The sequence below is a fragment of the Carcharodon carcharias genome, chromosome 22, assembly GCF_017639515.1.
Source record: "Carcharodon carcharias isolate sCarCar2 chromosome 22, sCarCar2.pri, whole genome shotgun sequence".
Classification (NCBI taxonomy): domain Eukaryota; kingdom Metazoa; phylum Chordata; class Chondrichthyes; order Lamniformes; family Lamnidae; genus Carcharodon; species Carcharodon carcharias.
In genome coordinates, this window is record NC_054488.1 from 63,043,811 (window position 1) to 63,061,279 (window position 17,469).

A 17,469-nucleotide genomic window follows, 5' to 3' on the forward strand; every position below is an offset into this window, starting at 1 on the left:
GCCACACTCAACATTACACTTAGCCTGCTGTATGCCACATTCAACTTCACACTTAACCTGCTCTACACCATACACTACTTCACACTTAACCTGCTCAATACATGCTCAGCTTCACACTTAACCCGCTCTACACATACTCAACTTCACACTTAACCTGCTCTACACCTGCTCAACCTCACAATTAACCTGCTCTTCACGACACTCAACTTCACACTTAACCTGCTCTACACCACACTCAACTTTACAGTTAACTTGCTCTACACCACACTCAACTTTACACTTAACCTGCTCTACACCACACTCAACTTTACACTTAACCTGCTCTACACCACACTCAACCTTACACTTAACCTGCTCTACACCACACTCAACTTTACACTTAACCAGCTCTACACCAAACTCAACTTTACACTTCACCTGGTCTACACCTGCTCCAATTCATTCTGAATCGGCTCGACACCACACTCAACTTTACACTTAACCTGCTCTACACCACATTCAACATTACACTTAACCTGCTCTAAAGCTGCTCAACTTCACACTTAACCTGCCCTACACCACACTCAACTTTACACTTCACCTGGTCTACACCTGCTCCAATTCATTCGGAATCGGCTCAACACCACACTCAACTTTACACTTAACCTGCTCTAAAGCTGCTCAACTTCACACTTAACCTGCTGTACACCACACTCAGCTTCACACTTAACCTGCTCTACTGCTGCTCAACTTCACACTTAACCTGCTCTACACCACATGCAACTTCATACTTAACCTGCTCAAAACCTGCTGAACTTTACACTGAACCTGCTCTGCACCTGCTGCAATTCATACTGAACCACCTATAATCCACACTCAACTTTTCACTTAACCTGCTCTACACCACACTCAGATTCACACTTAACCTGCTCTACACATGCTCAACTTCACACTTAACCTGCTGTACACCTGCTCAACTTCACACTTAACCTGCTCTACACCTGCTCAAGCTCACAATTAACCTGTTCTGCACCACACTCAACCTTACACTTAACCTGCTCTACACCACACTCAACTTTACAATTAACCAGCTCTACACCACTCTCAACTTCACACTGAACCTGCTCTACACCATACTCTACTTTAAACTTAACCGGCTCTATACCTGCTCAACTTCAGATTTAACCTGCTCTACACCACACTCAAATTCTCACTTAACCTGCTCTACACCACACTCAACTTCACACTTATCCTGCTCTACACCTGCTCTACTTCACGCTTAACCTGCTCTATACCAGACTCAACTTCACACTTATCCTGCTCTACACCAGACTCAACTTCACACTTGACCTGCTCTACACCAGACTCAACATCACACTTAACCTTCTCTACACCCGACTCAACTTCACAATTAACCTGCTCTACTCCTCAACTTCACACTTAACCTGCTCTACACCACGTTCAACTTCACAATTAACCTGCTCTACATGTGCTCAACTTCACACGTAACCTGCTTAACACCACACACAACTTCACACTTAACCTACCCTACACCACACTTAACTTCACACCTAACATGCTCTACACTACACTCAACTTCACACTTAACCTCCACTACACCTGCCCAGCTTCAAACTTAACCTGCTCTACACCACACTCATCTTCACACTTAACCTCCACTACACCTGCCCAACTTCAAACTTAACCTGCTCTACACCACACTCAACTTCACACTTAACCTGCCCAACTTCACACTGAACCTGCTCTACAACTGCTCAACCTTCACACTTAAATTGCTCTGACCACTCACAACTTCACACTCAACCTGCTGTACACCTGCTCTACACATTGCACAAACTTACCGAACACCACACTCAACTGCTGAGTTAACCTGCTTTACACCACACTCAACTGCATAAGTAAACTGCTCTACACCACACTCAACTTCACACTTAAAACCGCTCTACAGCGCATTCAACTTCACACTTAACCTGCTCTAAACCTGTTCAACTATACACTTAACCTGCTCTACACTGCTCCACTTCACACTTAACCTGCTCTACACAACACTCAACTTCACAATTTACCTGCTCTAGACCACAATCAACTTCACACTTAACCTGCTCTACACCACACTAAACATCACACTTAACATGCTCTAAACATGACACAACTTCACACTTAACCTGCTCTACACCTGCTCATTTTCACACTTAACTTGCTGTACACCACATGCAACTTCACACTTAACATACTCCACACCACACTCAACTTCACACTTAACCTGCTCCACACAACACTCAACTTCACAATTTACCTGCTCTAGACCACAATCAACTTCACACTTAACCTGCTCTACACAACACTAAACATCACACTTAACATGCTCTAAACGTGACACAACTTCACACTTAACCTGCTCTACACCACACTAAACATCACACTTAACATGCTCTAAACATGACACAACTTCACACTTAACCTGCTCTACACCACACTAAACATCACACTTAACATGCTCTAAACGTGACACAACTTCACACTTAACCTGCTCTACACCTGCTCATTTTCACACTTAACCTGCTCTACACCACACTCAACTTTACACTTAACCAGCTCTACACCAAACTCAACTTTACACTTCACCTGGTCTACACCTGCTCCAATTCATTCTGAATCGGCTCGACACCACACTCAACTTCACACTTAACCTGCTCTACACCACATTCAACTTTACACTTAACCTGCTCTACGCCACACTCAACATTACACTTAGCCTGCTGTATGCCACATTCAACTTCACACTTAACCTGCTCTACACCATACACTACTTCACACTTAACCTGCTCAATACATGCTCAGCTTCACACTTAACCCGCTCTACACATACTCAACTTCACACTTAACCTGCTCTACACCTGCTCAACCTCACAATTAACCTGCTCTTCACGACACTCAACTTCACACTTAACCTGCTCTACACCACACTCAACTTTACAGTTAACTTGCTCTACACCACACTCAACTTTACACTTAACCTGCTCTACACCACACTCAACTTTACACTTAACCTGCTCTACACCACACTCAACCTTACACTTAACCTGCTCTACACCACACTCAACTTTACACTTAACCAGCTCTACACCAAACTCAACTTTACACTTCACCTGGTCTACACCTGCTCCAATTCATTCTGAATCGGCTCGACACCACACTCAACTTTACACTTAACCTGCTCTACACCACATTCAACATTACACTTAACCTGCTCTAAAGCTGCTCAACTTCACACTTAACCTGCCCTACACCACACTCAACTTTACACTTCACCTGGTCTACACCTGCTCCAATTCATTCGGAATCGGCTCAACACCACACTCAACTTTACACTTAACCTGCTCTAAAGCTGCTCAACTTCACACTTAACCTGCTGTACACCACACTCAGCTTCACACTTAACCTGCTCTACTGCTGCTCAACTTCACACTTAACCTGCTCTACACCACATGCAACTTCATACTTAACCTGCTCAAAACCTGCTGAACTTTACACTGAACCTGCTCTGCACCTGCTGCAATTCATACTGAACCACCTATAATCCACACTCAACTTTTCACTTAACCTGCTCTACACCACACTCAGATTCACACTTAACCTGCTCTACACATGCTCAACTTCACACTTAACCTGCTGTACACCTGCTCAACTTCACACTTAACCTGCTCTACACCTGCTCAAGCTCACAATTAACCTGTTCTGCACCACACTCAACCTTACACTTAACCTGCTCTACACCACACTCAACTTTACAATTAACCAGCTCTACACCACTCTCAACTTCACACTGAACCTGCTCTACACCATACTCTACTTTAAACTTAACCGGCTCTATACCTGCTCAACTTCAGATTTAACCTGCTCTACACCACACTCAAATTCTCACTTAACCTGCTCTACACCACACTCAACTTCACACTTATCCTGCTCTACACCTGCTCTACTTCACGCTTAACCTGCTCTATACCAGACTCAACTTCACACTTATCCTGCTCTACACCAGACTCAACTTCACACTTGACCTGCTCTACACCAGACTCAACATCACACTTAACCTTCTCTACACCCGACTCAACTTCACAATTAACCTGCTCTACTCCTCAACTTCACACTTAACCTGCTCTACACCACGTTCAACTTCACAATTAACCTGCTCTACATGTGCTCAACTTCACACGTAACCTGCTTAACACCACACACAACTTCACACTTAACCTACCCTACACCACACTCAACTTCACACCTAACATGCTCTACACTACACTCAACTTCACACTTAACCTCCACTACACCTGCCCAGCTTCAAACTTAACCTGCTCTACACCACACTCATCTTCACACTTAACCTCCACTACACCTGCCCAACTTCAAACTTAACCTGCTCTACACCACACTCAACTTCACACTTAACCTGCCCAACTTCACACTGAACCTGCTCTACAACTGCTCAACTTCACACTTAAATTGCTCTGACCACTCACAACTTCACACTCAACCTGCTGTACACCTGCTCTACACATTGCACAAACTTACCGAACACCACACTCAACTGCTGAGTTAACCTGCTTTACACCACACTCAACTGCATAAGTAAACTGCTCTACACCACACTCAACTTCACACTTAAAACCGCTCTACAGCGCATTCAACTTCACACTTAACCTGCTCTAAACCTGTTCAACTATACACTTAACCTGCTCTACACTGCTCCACTTCACACTTAACCTGCTCTACACAACACTCAACTTCACAATTTACCTGCTCTAGACCACAATCAACTTCACACTTAACCTGCTCTACACCACACTAAACATCACACTTAACATGCTCTAAACATGACACAACTTCACACTTAACCTGCTCTACACCTGCTCATTTTCACACTTAACTTGCTGTACACCACATGCAACTTCACACTTAACATACTCCACACCACACTCAACTTCACACTTAACCTGCTCCACACAACACTCAACTTCACAATTTACCTGCTCTAGACCACAATCAACTTCACACTTAACCTGCTCTACACAACACTAAACATCACACTTAACATGCTCTAAACGTGACACAACTTCACACTTAACCTGCTCTACACCACACTAAACATCACACTTAACATGCTCTAAACATGACACAACTTCACACTTAACCTGCTCTACACCACACTAAACATCACACTTAACATGCTCTAAACGTGACACAACTTCACACTTAACCTGCTCTACACCTGCTCATTTTCACACTTAACCTGCTCTACACCACACTCAACTTTACACTTAACCAGCTCTACACCAAACTCAACTTTACACTTCACCTGGTCTACACCTGCTCCAATTCATTCTGAATCGGCTCGACACCACACTCAACTTCACACTTAACCTGCTCTACACCACATTCAACTTTACACTTAACCTGCTCTACGCCACACTCAACATTACACTTAGCCTGCTGTATGCCACATTCAACTTCACACTTAACCTGCTCTACACCATACACTACTTCACACTTAACCTGCTCAATACATGCTCAGCTTCACACTTAACCCGCTCTACACATACTCAACTTCACACTTAACCTGCTCTACACCTGCTCAACCTCACAATTAACCTGCTCTTCACGACACTCAACTTCACACTTAACCTGCTCTACACCACACTCAACTTTACAGTTAACTTGCTCTACACCACACTCAACTTTACACTTAACCTGCTCTACACCACACTCAACTTTACACTTAACCTGCTCTACACCACACTCAACCTTACACTTAACCTGCTCTACACCACACTCAACTTTACACTTAACCAGCTCTACACCAAACTCAACTTTACACTTCACCTGGTCTACACCTGCTCCAATTCATTCTGAATCGGCTCGACACCACACTCAACTTTACACTTAACCTGCTCTACACCACATTCAACATTACACTTAACCTGCTCTAAAGCTGCTCAACCTCACAATTAACCTGCTCTTCACGACACTCAACTTCACACTTAACCTGCTCTACACCACACTCAACTTTACAGTTAACTTGCTCTACACCACACTCAACTTTACACTTAACCTGCTCTACACCACACTCAACTTTACACTTAACCTGCTCTACACCACACTCAACCTTACACTTAACCTGCTCTACACCACACTCAACTTTACACTTAACCAGCTCTACACCAAACTCAACTTTACACTTCACCTGGTCTACACCTGCTCCAATTCATTCTGAATCGGCTCGACACCACACTCAACTTTACACTTAACCTGCTCTACACCACATTCAACATTACACTTAACCTGCTCTAAAGCTGCTCAACTTCACACTTAACCTGCCCTACACCACACTCAACTTTACACTTCACCTGGTCTACACCTGCTCCAATTCATTCGGAATCGGCTCAACACCACACTCAACTTTACACTTAACCTGCTCTAAAGCTGCTCAACTTCACACTTAACCTGCTGTACACCACACTCAGCTTCACACTTAACCTGCTCTACTGCTGCTCAACTTCACACTTAACCTGCTCTACACCACATGCAACTTCATACTTAACCTGCTCAAAACCTGCTGAACTTTACACTGAACCTGCTCTGCACCTGCTGCAATTCATACTGAACCACCTATAATCCACACTCAACTTTTCACTTAACCTGCTCTACACCACACTCAGATTCACACTTAACCTGCTCTACACATGCTCAACTTCACACTTAACCTGCTGTACACCTGCTCAACTTCACACTTAACCTGCTCTACACCTGCTCAAGCTCACAATTAACCTGTTCTGCACCACACTCAACCTTACACTTAACCTGCTCTACACCACACTCAACTTTACAATTAACCAGCTCTACACCACTCTCAACTTCACACTGAACCTGCTCTACACCATACTCTACTTTAAACTTAACCGGCTCTATACCTGCTCAACTTCAGATTTAACCTGCTCTACACCACACTCAAATTCTCACTTAACCTGCTCTACACCACACTCAACTTCACACTTATCCTGCTCTACACCTGCTCTACTTCACGCTTAACCTGCTCTATACCAGACTCAACTTCACACTTATCCTGCTCTACACCAGACTCAACTTCACACTTGACCTGCTCTACACCAGACTCAACATCACACTTAACCTTCTCTACACCCGACTCAACTTCACAATTAACCTGCTCTACTCCTCAACTTCACACTTAACCTGCTCTACACCACGTTCAACTTCACAATTAACCTGCTCTACATGTGCTCAACTTCACACGTAACCTGCTTAACACCACACACAACTTCACACTTAACCTACCCTACACCACACTCAACTTCACACCTAACATGCTCTACACTACACTCAACTTCACACTTAACCTCCACTACACCTGCCCAGCTTCAAACTTAACCTGCTCTACACCACACTCATCTTCACACTTAACCTCCACTACACCTGCCCAACTTCAAACTTAACCTGCTCTACACCACACTCAACTTCACACTTAACCTGCCCAACTTCACACTGAACCTGCTCTACAACTGCTCAACCTCACACTTAAATTGCTCTGACCACTCACAACTTCACACTCAACCTGCTGTACACCTGCTCTACACATTGCACAAACTTACCGAACACCACACTCAACTGCTGAGTTAACCTGCTTTACACCACACTCAACTGCATAAGTAAACTGCTCTACACCACACTCAACTTCACACTTAAAACCGCTCTACAGCGCATTCAACTTCACACTTAACCTGCTCTAAACCTGTTCAACTATACACTTAACCTGCTCTACACTGCTCCACTTCACACTTAACCTGCTCTACACAACACTCAACTTCACAATTTACCTGCTCTAGACCACAATCAACTTCACACTTAACCTGCTCTACACCACACTAAACATCACACTTAACATGCTCTAAACATGACACAACTTCACACTTAACCTGCTCTACACCTGCTCATTTTCACACTTAACTTGCTGTACACCACATGCAACTTCACACTTAACATACTCCACACCACACTCAACTTCACACTTAACCTGCTCCACACAACACTCAACTTCACAATTTACCTGCTCTAGACCACAATCAACTTCACACTTAACCTGCTCTACACAACACTAAACATCACACTTAACATGCTCTAAACGTGACACAACTTCACACTTAACCTGCTCTACACCACACTAAACATCACACTTAACATGCTCTAAACATGACACAACTTCACACTTAACCTGCTCTACACCACACTAAACATCACACTTAACATGCTCTAAACGTGACACAACTTCACACTTAACCTGCTCTACACCTGCTCATTTTCACACTTAACCTGCTCTACACCACACTCAACTTTACACTTAACCAGCTCTACACCAAACTCAACTTTACACTTCACCTGGTCTACACCTGCTCCAATTCATTCTGAATCGGCTCGACACCACACTCAACTTCACACTTAACCTGCTCTACACCACATTCAACTTTACACTTAACCTGCTCTACGCCACACTCAACATTACACTTAGCCTGCTGTATGCCACATTCAACTTCACACTTAACCTGCTCTACACCATACACTACTTCACACTTAACCTGCTCAATACATGCTCAGCTTCACACTTAACCCGCTCTACACATACTCAACTTCACACTTAACCTGCTCTACACCTGCTCAACCTCACAATTAACCTGCTCTTCACGACACTCAACTTCACACTTAACCTGCTCTACACCACACTCAACTTTACAGTTAACTTGCTCTACACCACACTCAACTTTACACTTAACCTGCTCTACACCACACTCAACTTTACACTTAACCTGCTCTACACCACACTCAACCTTACACTTAACCTGCTCTACACCACACTCAACTTTACACTTAACCAGCTCTACACCAAACTCAACTTTACACTTCACCTGGTCTACACCTGCTCCAATTCATTCTGAATCGGCTCGACACCACACTCAACTTTACACTTAACCTGCTCTACACCACATTCAACATTACACTTAACCTGCTCTAAAGCTGCTCAACTTCACACTTAACCTGCCCTACACCACACTCAACTTTACACTTCACCTGGTCTACACCTGCTCCAATTCATTCGGAATCGGCTCAACACCACACTCAACTTTACACTTAACCTGCTCTAAAGCTGCTCAACTTCACACTTAACCTGCTGTACACCACACTCAGCTTCACACTTAACCTGCTCTACTGCTGCTCAACTTCACACTTAACCTGCTCTACACCACATGCAACTTCATACTTAACCTGCTCAAAACCTGCTGAACTTTACACTGAACCTGCTCTGCACCTGCTGCAATTCATACTGAACCACCTATAATCCACACTCAACTTTTCACTTAACCTGCTCTACACCACACTCAGATTCACACTTAACCTGCTCTACACATGCTCAACTTCACACTTAACCTGCTGTACACCTGCTCAACTTCACACTTAACCTGCTCTACACCTGCTCAAGCTCACAATTAACCTGTTCTGCACCACACTCAACCTTACACTTAACCTGCTCTACACCACACTCAACTTTACAATTAACCAGCTCTACACCACTCTCAACTTCACACTGAACCTGCTCTACACCATACTCTACTTTAAACTTAACCGGCTCTATACCTGCTCAACTTCAGATTTAACCTGCTCTACACCACACTCAAATTCTCACTTAACCTGCTCTACACCACACTCAACTTCACACTTATCCTGCTCTACACCTGCTCTACTTCACGCTTAACCTGCTCTATACCAGACTCAACTTCACACTTATCCTGCTCTACACCAGACTCAACTTCACACTTGACCTGCTCTACACCAGACTCAACATCACACTTAACCTTCTCTACACCCGACTCAACTTCACAATTAACCTGCTCTACTCCTCAACTTCACACTTAACCTGCTCTACACCACGTTCAACTTCACAATTAACCTGCTCTACATGTGCTCAACTTCACACGTAACCTGCTTAACACCACACACAACTTCACACTTAACCTACCCTACACCACACTCAACTTCACACCTAACATGCTCTACACTACACTCAACTTCACACTTAACCTCCACTACACCTGCCCAGCTTCAAACTTAACCTGCTCTACACCACACTCATCTTCACACTTAACCTCCACTACACCTGCCCAACTTCAAACTTAACCTGCTCTACACCACACTCAACTTCACACTTAACCTGCCCAACTTCACACTGAACCTGCTCTACAACTGCTCAACTTCACACTTAAATTGCTCTGACCACTCACAACTTCACACTCAACCTGCTGTACACCTGCTCTACACATTGCACAAACTTACCGAACACCACACTCAACTGCTGAGTTAACCTGCTTTACACCACACTCAACTGCATAAGTAAACTGCTCTACACCACACTCAACTTCACACTTAAAACCGCTCTACAGCGCATTCAACTTCACACTTAACCTGCTCTAAACCTGTTCAACTATACACTTAACCTGCTCTACACTGCTCCACTTCACACTTAACCTGCTCTACACAACACTCAACTTCACAATTTACCTGCTCTAGACCACAATCAACTTCACACTTAACCTGCTCTACACCACACTAAACATCACACTTAACATGCTCTAAACATGACACAACTTCACACTTAACCTGCTCTACACCTGCTCATTTTCACACTTAACTTGCTGTACACCACATGCAACTTCACACTTAACATACTCCACACCACACTCAACTTCACACTTAACCTGCTCCACACAACACTCAACTTCACAATTTACCTGCTCTAGACCACAATCAACTTCACACTTAACCTGCTCTACACAACACTAAACATCACACTTAACATGCTCTAAACGTGACACAACTTCACACTTAACCTGCTCTACACCACACTAAACATCACACTTAACATGCTCTAAACATGACACAACTTCACACTTAACCTGCTCTACACCACACTAAACATCACACTTAACATGCTCTAAACGTGACACAACTTCACACTTAACCTGCTCTACACCTGCTCATTTTCACACTTAACCTGCTCTACACCACACTCAACTTTACACTTAACCAGCTCTACACCAAACTCAACTTTACACTTCACCTGGTCTACACCTGCTCCAATTCATTCTGAATCGGCTCGACACCACACTCAACTTCACACTTAACCTGCTCTACACCACATTCAACTTTACACTTAACCTGCTCTACGCCACACTCAACATTACACTTAGCCTGCTGTATGCCACATTCAACTTCACACTTAACCTGCTCTACACCATACACTACTTCACACTTAACCTGCTCAATACATGCTCAGCTTCACACTTAACCCGCTCTACACATACTCAACTTCACACTTAACCTGCTCTACACCTGCTCAACCTCACAATTAACCTGCTCTTCACGACACTCAACTTCACACTTAACCTGCTCTACACCACACTCAACTTTACACTTAACCTGCTCTACACCACACTCAACCTTACACTTAACCTGCTCTACACCACATTCAACTTTACACTTAACCAGCTCTACACCAAACTCAACTTTACACTTCACCTGGTCTACACCTGCTCCAATTCATTCTGAATCGGCTCGACACCACACTCAACTTTACACTTAACCTGCTCTACACCACATTCAACATTACACTTAACCTGCTCTAAAGCTGCTCAACTTCACACTTAACCTGCCCTACACCACACTCAACTTTACACTTCACCTGGTCTACACCTGCTCCAATTCATTCGGAATCGGCTCAACACCACACTCAACTTTACACTTAACCTGCTCTAAAGCTGCTCAACTTCACACTTAACCTGCTGTACACCACACTCAGCTTCACACTTAACCTGCTCTACTGCTGCTCAACTTCACACTTAACCTGCTCTACACCACACTCAACTTCAAACATAAGCTGATCTACACCACATTCAACTTCACACTTATCCTTCTCTACACCTGTTGAACTTCGCACCTAACCTGCTCTGCACCACACTCAACTTTACACTTAACCTGCTCTACACCACACTGAACTTCACACTTAACCTGCACTACACCTGCGCAACTTCACTCTTGACCTGCTATACACCTGCCCAATTATACACTTAACCTGCACTACACCTGCTCAAATTCACACTTAAACAGCTGTCACCATGCACAACTTCACACTCAACCTGCTGTGCACCAGCTCAACTTTGCACTTAACCTGCTCTTCACCACACTCATCTTCTCACTTGACCTGATCTACACGAAACCCAACTGCATTAGTAAACTGCTCTACACTAAACTCAACTTCACACTTAACCTGCTGTACATGACATTCAACTTCACTCTTAACCTGCTCTACCCCACACTCAACTTTACGCTTAACCTGCTCTACACCTGCTCGACTTCACACTTAACCTGCACTACACCACGCTCAACCTCCCACTTAACCTGCTCTACCCCTGTTCAACTTCATACTTTACCTGCTCTACACCTGCTCAACTTCACACTTAACCTACTCTACACGATGCTCACCTTCACACTTAACCTGCTCTACACCTGCTGCAATTCATACTGAACCAGCTCTGCACCACACACAACTTCACACTTACCCTGCTCTACACCACAATCAAATTCACACTTAACCTGCTCTTCACCACACTCAACATTACACTTAACCTGCTCTACACCACACTCAACTTTACACTTAACCTGCTCTACACCTGCTCAACTTCACAATTAACCTGCTCTACACCACACTCAACTTCAAACTGAAATTCCTCTACACCTACTCAACTTCACACTTAACCTGCTCTACACCAGAATCAACTTCACACTTAACCTGCTCTACACCTGTTCAACTTCACGCATAACCTGCACTACACCTGCTCCAATTCATATTGGACCTGCCCGACACCACACTCAACTTTACACTTAACCTGCTCTACACCTGCTCAACTTCACAGTTTAACTGCTCTACACCACACTCATCTTCACACTTAACATGATCTACACCACACTCATCTTCACACTTAACCTGCTCTCCACCTGCTCAACTTCGCACTTTACCTGCTTTACACCCGCTCAACTTCACACTTAACCTGCTCTACACCACACTCAACTTCACACTTAAACCTGCTCTACACCACACTCAACTTCACACTTAACCTGCTCTATACCACACTCAACTTCACACTTAACCTGCTCTACTCCACACTCAACTTCACACTTAACCTGCTCTATACCACACTCAACTTCACACTTAACCTGCTCTACTCCACACTCAACTTCACACTTAACCTGCTCTATACCACACTCAACTTCACACTTAACCTGCTCTACTCCACACTCAACTTCACACTTAACCTGCTCTATACCACACTCAACTTCACACTTAACCTGCTCTACTCTGTAAACTGCTTTGCTCTACACATAATATGCTCTACCGGGTGATACACTGTCATCTGAAGTGTCATATACTGTATAGTGTACGCCATAACATGTTGTATATCATGTTATTTTCAACTTTGCCGTGTGCTGTGCATGGTTTTAATATTTAAAAACTTACATTAACTCAATAATTCTGAGTATTCTGAAATACTCAGAAGGTCAGACAGCGACTGTGGAGATGAAACAAGTTCACATTTCAGATGTTCCTTCATCAGAGCCCTGTTTCTCTTTCCCAAACACTGCTTGATCTGCTGAGTATTTCCAGCATTTTCTGTTTTTAATTTCAGACTTCTAGCATTTACAGTATTTTGCTTTTGGACTAATCTGGTTTGATTTTGTTTAACCTTTTAGCTCAGCACAACTCTCACAAAGTCAACGAAGGATGGTGGGCATACAAGGAGGTGGTGCAGGGAAGCTTTGTCCCAGGTAAGTTTACAACAATGTTCTTCATCCTTAAATACAACCTCCAAGCCCAGTGATGTTGCCAATTTAGGTGCTACATAGAATGAGCTTCCAATTAGTCTGATCAATGACAAGACAACTCCTTCTATTAACCTGTGCAGTGCCAGGTGAGGCAACATTGAACACGTCTCCCAAGATCACTACACTATTGCAGCTGAGGAAGGACATTCAGCCCATCTTCGTCACAACAGACACAACATTCAGACACAACACTACAAGCACCCCCTTCCCCATTGCAGCATCTAATTATAAGATGGAAATAGCCAGTTAAATTTAATCAGTCTGTGCTGGTGTTCACCCTAATCTTGTACCCTGTCAGCAAATACCTTTTTCCCATTTCTTTCATCGAACGTTACAGTGACCATTCGGCCCATTATACCTGTGCCAGCCCTTTGAAAGAGCTATCTGATTAGTCGTACTCCCTTCGTCTTTCCCCACAGCCTGCAATCTTTTCCTCATCAAATATTTATCTAATTCCCTTTTGAAATTTATTACTGATGAAAAGAGAGACATGTTTCTGAAGCTTTTTGTCTCACACTCACCAGGACAATTGCAAGAATACCAAATTTCAAACAATCACAACAATTTATACTACAGGAGAAAAAGGTGCTTATTGGTTGGTAAGTAACATTCATTCCATGCAAGTGCCAGGCAATGACCATCTCCAGCAAGAGAGAATCTAACCATCGCTCCTTGACCTTCAATGGCATTACCATCGCTGAATTCCCCCACTATCAACATCCTGGGGGTTACCATTGACCAGAAACTGAACTGGACTAGCCATATAAATACTGTGGCTACAAGACCAGGTCAGAGGCTAGGAATTCTGCGACGGGTAACTTACCTCCTTACTCCCCAAAGCCTGTCCACCATCTACAAAGCACATGTCAGGAGTGTGATGGAATACTCCCCACTTGCCTGGATGAGTGCAGCTCCCACAACACTTAAGAAGCTCGACACCATCCAGGACAAAGCAGTCCGCTTGATTGGAACCCCATCCACAAACATTCACTCCCTCCACCACCGACACGCAGTAGCAGCAGTGTGTGTACCATCTACAAGATGCACTGCAGGAACTCACCAAGGCTCCTTCGACAGCACCTTCCAAACCCACAACCGCTACGATCTAGAAGGACAAGGGCAGCAGACACATGAGAACACCAGCACCTGGAAGTTCCCCTCCAAGTCGCTCACCATCCTGACTTGGAAATATATCACAGTTCCTTCACTGTCACTGGCTCTTTCTGATGTTGAACCATGGTGTAAGTAAGAGCTTTCTTCAACTATTCTGTAAAAAGCTACAGCAGCCAAGAAGAGAGATAAAGGTTCTGGAAGAACTAACAGCTACTTCAAAGTAGGGAGCGAAATTAATCACTGAAGTACTGTCTGTAATTCAAGATCAGAGTTCTTCACTTTCTCAAGTAGAAAGACAAGTTGGGAATTGAATGGAATTGGCTGATTAGAAGAAATAATGAAGAGTGAATATCAATCAGGAGACTTGGAGCAGAATTCCCCAAGTTGTTTACAGGATTGGGAAAGCTGAGAGAAGTGCATTGTATAACACCAAGCCCAGAGGTAAAACCAATATGGTTATTTACACCCAGAAAGCTTCCACACCCTCTATTTCCAAAAATAGAGAAAGAGATTGACTCAGTGGTAAGGCAAGGAGTCATTTCACCTATAAAACAGGCAACAAGTTGGTGCTCAGGTGTGGTACTGGTTCCGAAGCCAAAATGTTCCTTAGGAATATGTGTGGATCTCTCACAACTTAATAAAGCTGTGGAAATAGAAGACCATCCAATGGAATCAGCAGAGGAGAGTTCATCAAAATTAGTGAAGAGCTCAATATTCTCTAAACTAGACACCAACAGCCAATTCTGGCAAATACTATGAGAAGAGGAGTCTAAGTTCTCACAACTTGCATAACATCATTTGGAAGACTCTGTTTTAACAGAATCTTCACCTCTTGGAATAACATCAGCATCAGAAATCTTTCAAAGAACAATGTCAAATCTTTTAGGGGGCATAGATGGAGTTGTTTACCATGTGGGTGACATGTTGATGCATGGACTCACTCAATCTGACCATGAATGTGAGTGAGCGCAATGCTGGGGAGACTACAAGGGGCAGGATTGACAATCAGCACTAATGAGTTTTCGCATCCAACAGTCAGGTTTCTGGGTCACATAATGAGGACATCAGGAATAATAATTTAATGACCAGAGCCATTAAAGAATTTCCAGCTCCAAGGAACATCACGGAGTTACAAAGGCTAATGGAAATCGTGAATCAAGCAACAAAACTTCTGAAAAATTTAACAGAGCTGAACGAGCCACTAAGCCAGTTGTTGCTCCAAGGTAATGAATAGTGTGGGAAGAAGCACATCAGAAATCAGGAGAGGTCACAAATGAAATAAGACACTGAAGCAGGTGATCCTGAACCATCCATTGGTTTGAATCCTGCTTAACAGTGTCCAGAAGGCTGACATCAGAACGAGAATGTCTTACCACCACAAATGAGAGGAGAACTAGGTACAGGAGACTTGTGAAGGCACCACAATGTTTATTGATGTAAGAGAACATGGAGGCAAGAGAAGAGAGAACATGGGGAGAGAGAGAAAAATAACATTTATCTAAGAGAGCAAAAAGAGGCTACACCTCCCATACAAAACCTGCTAAAAATGACGAGGAGATGAAGCACTGGGTTTCCAGAAACATCAGAGAACGTTGCCGTCTGAACAGAGGCATGGGGGGAGATGTAGTAAAATGGAGCATGTTAGATTAAATCCCGTTAAGGGTTGTGAATATACAAACATATGATTTAGGAGCAGGAGTTGGCCATTTGGCTCCTTGAGCATGCTCTGCCATTCAGTAAAATCATGGCTGATCTGATTGTGGCCTCAGCTCTACATTCCACCTACCCCTGATAACCTTTGACCCTCTTGTTCGTCAAAAATCTATCTAATTCTGCCTTAAAAACATCCATGGACCCTGCCTCCACTGCTCTCTGGAGAAGAAAGTTCCACAGATTCACAACCCTGTGAGAGAAAAAATTTCTCTTCATCGCTGTGTTAAATAGGAGATCCCTTACTTTTAGACTGTGTCCCCTAGTTCTTGTCTCTCCCAAAAGAGGAAACATCCCCTCAGCATCCATCCTGTCAAGTCCCCTCAAGATTTTATATGTTTCAATAAGGTCACCGGTCAAATTTCTAAACTCCAGTGGATACAGGCCCAGCCTATCCAACCATTCCTCATAAGGTAATCCCTTCATCCCAGGTAGCAGTTGAGTGAACCTTCTCTGAACTGTTTCTAATGTAATTATACCCTTTCTTAAATAAGGAGACCAAAACTGTACACAGTATTCCAGATGTGGTCTCACCAATACCAGTACAGCAGCAGTAAAACTTCCCTATTTTTATGTTCCACTCCTCTTGCAATAAACAACAACATTCCAATTTCCTTCCTAATCGCTGGCTGTTCCTGCACACTAACT

General features: G+C 43.6%; 1 protein-coding gene across 1 annotated transcript in view; it reads left to right on the top strand.

Moving 5' to 3' along the window:
• Positions 1-17,469, top strand: part of LOC121293687 (carbonic anhydrase-related protein 10) — a 468,778-nt gene that overhangs the window by 141,139 nt on the left and 310,170 nt on the right. Inside the window, exon 2 of the mRNA XM_041216856.1 lies at positions 13,867-13,941. Coding sequence (XP_041072790.1) covers positions 13,867-13,941 — 75 coding nt within the window. The remainder of the gene's footprint in view (positions 1-13,866; positions 13,942-17,469) is intronic.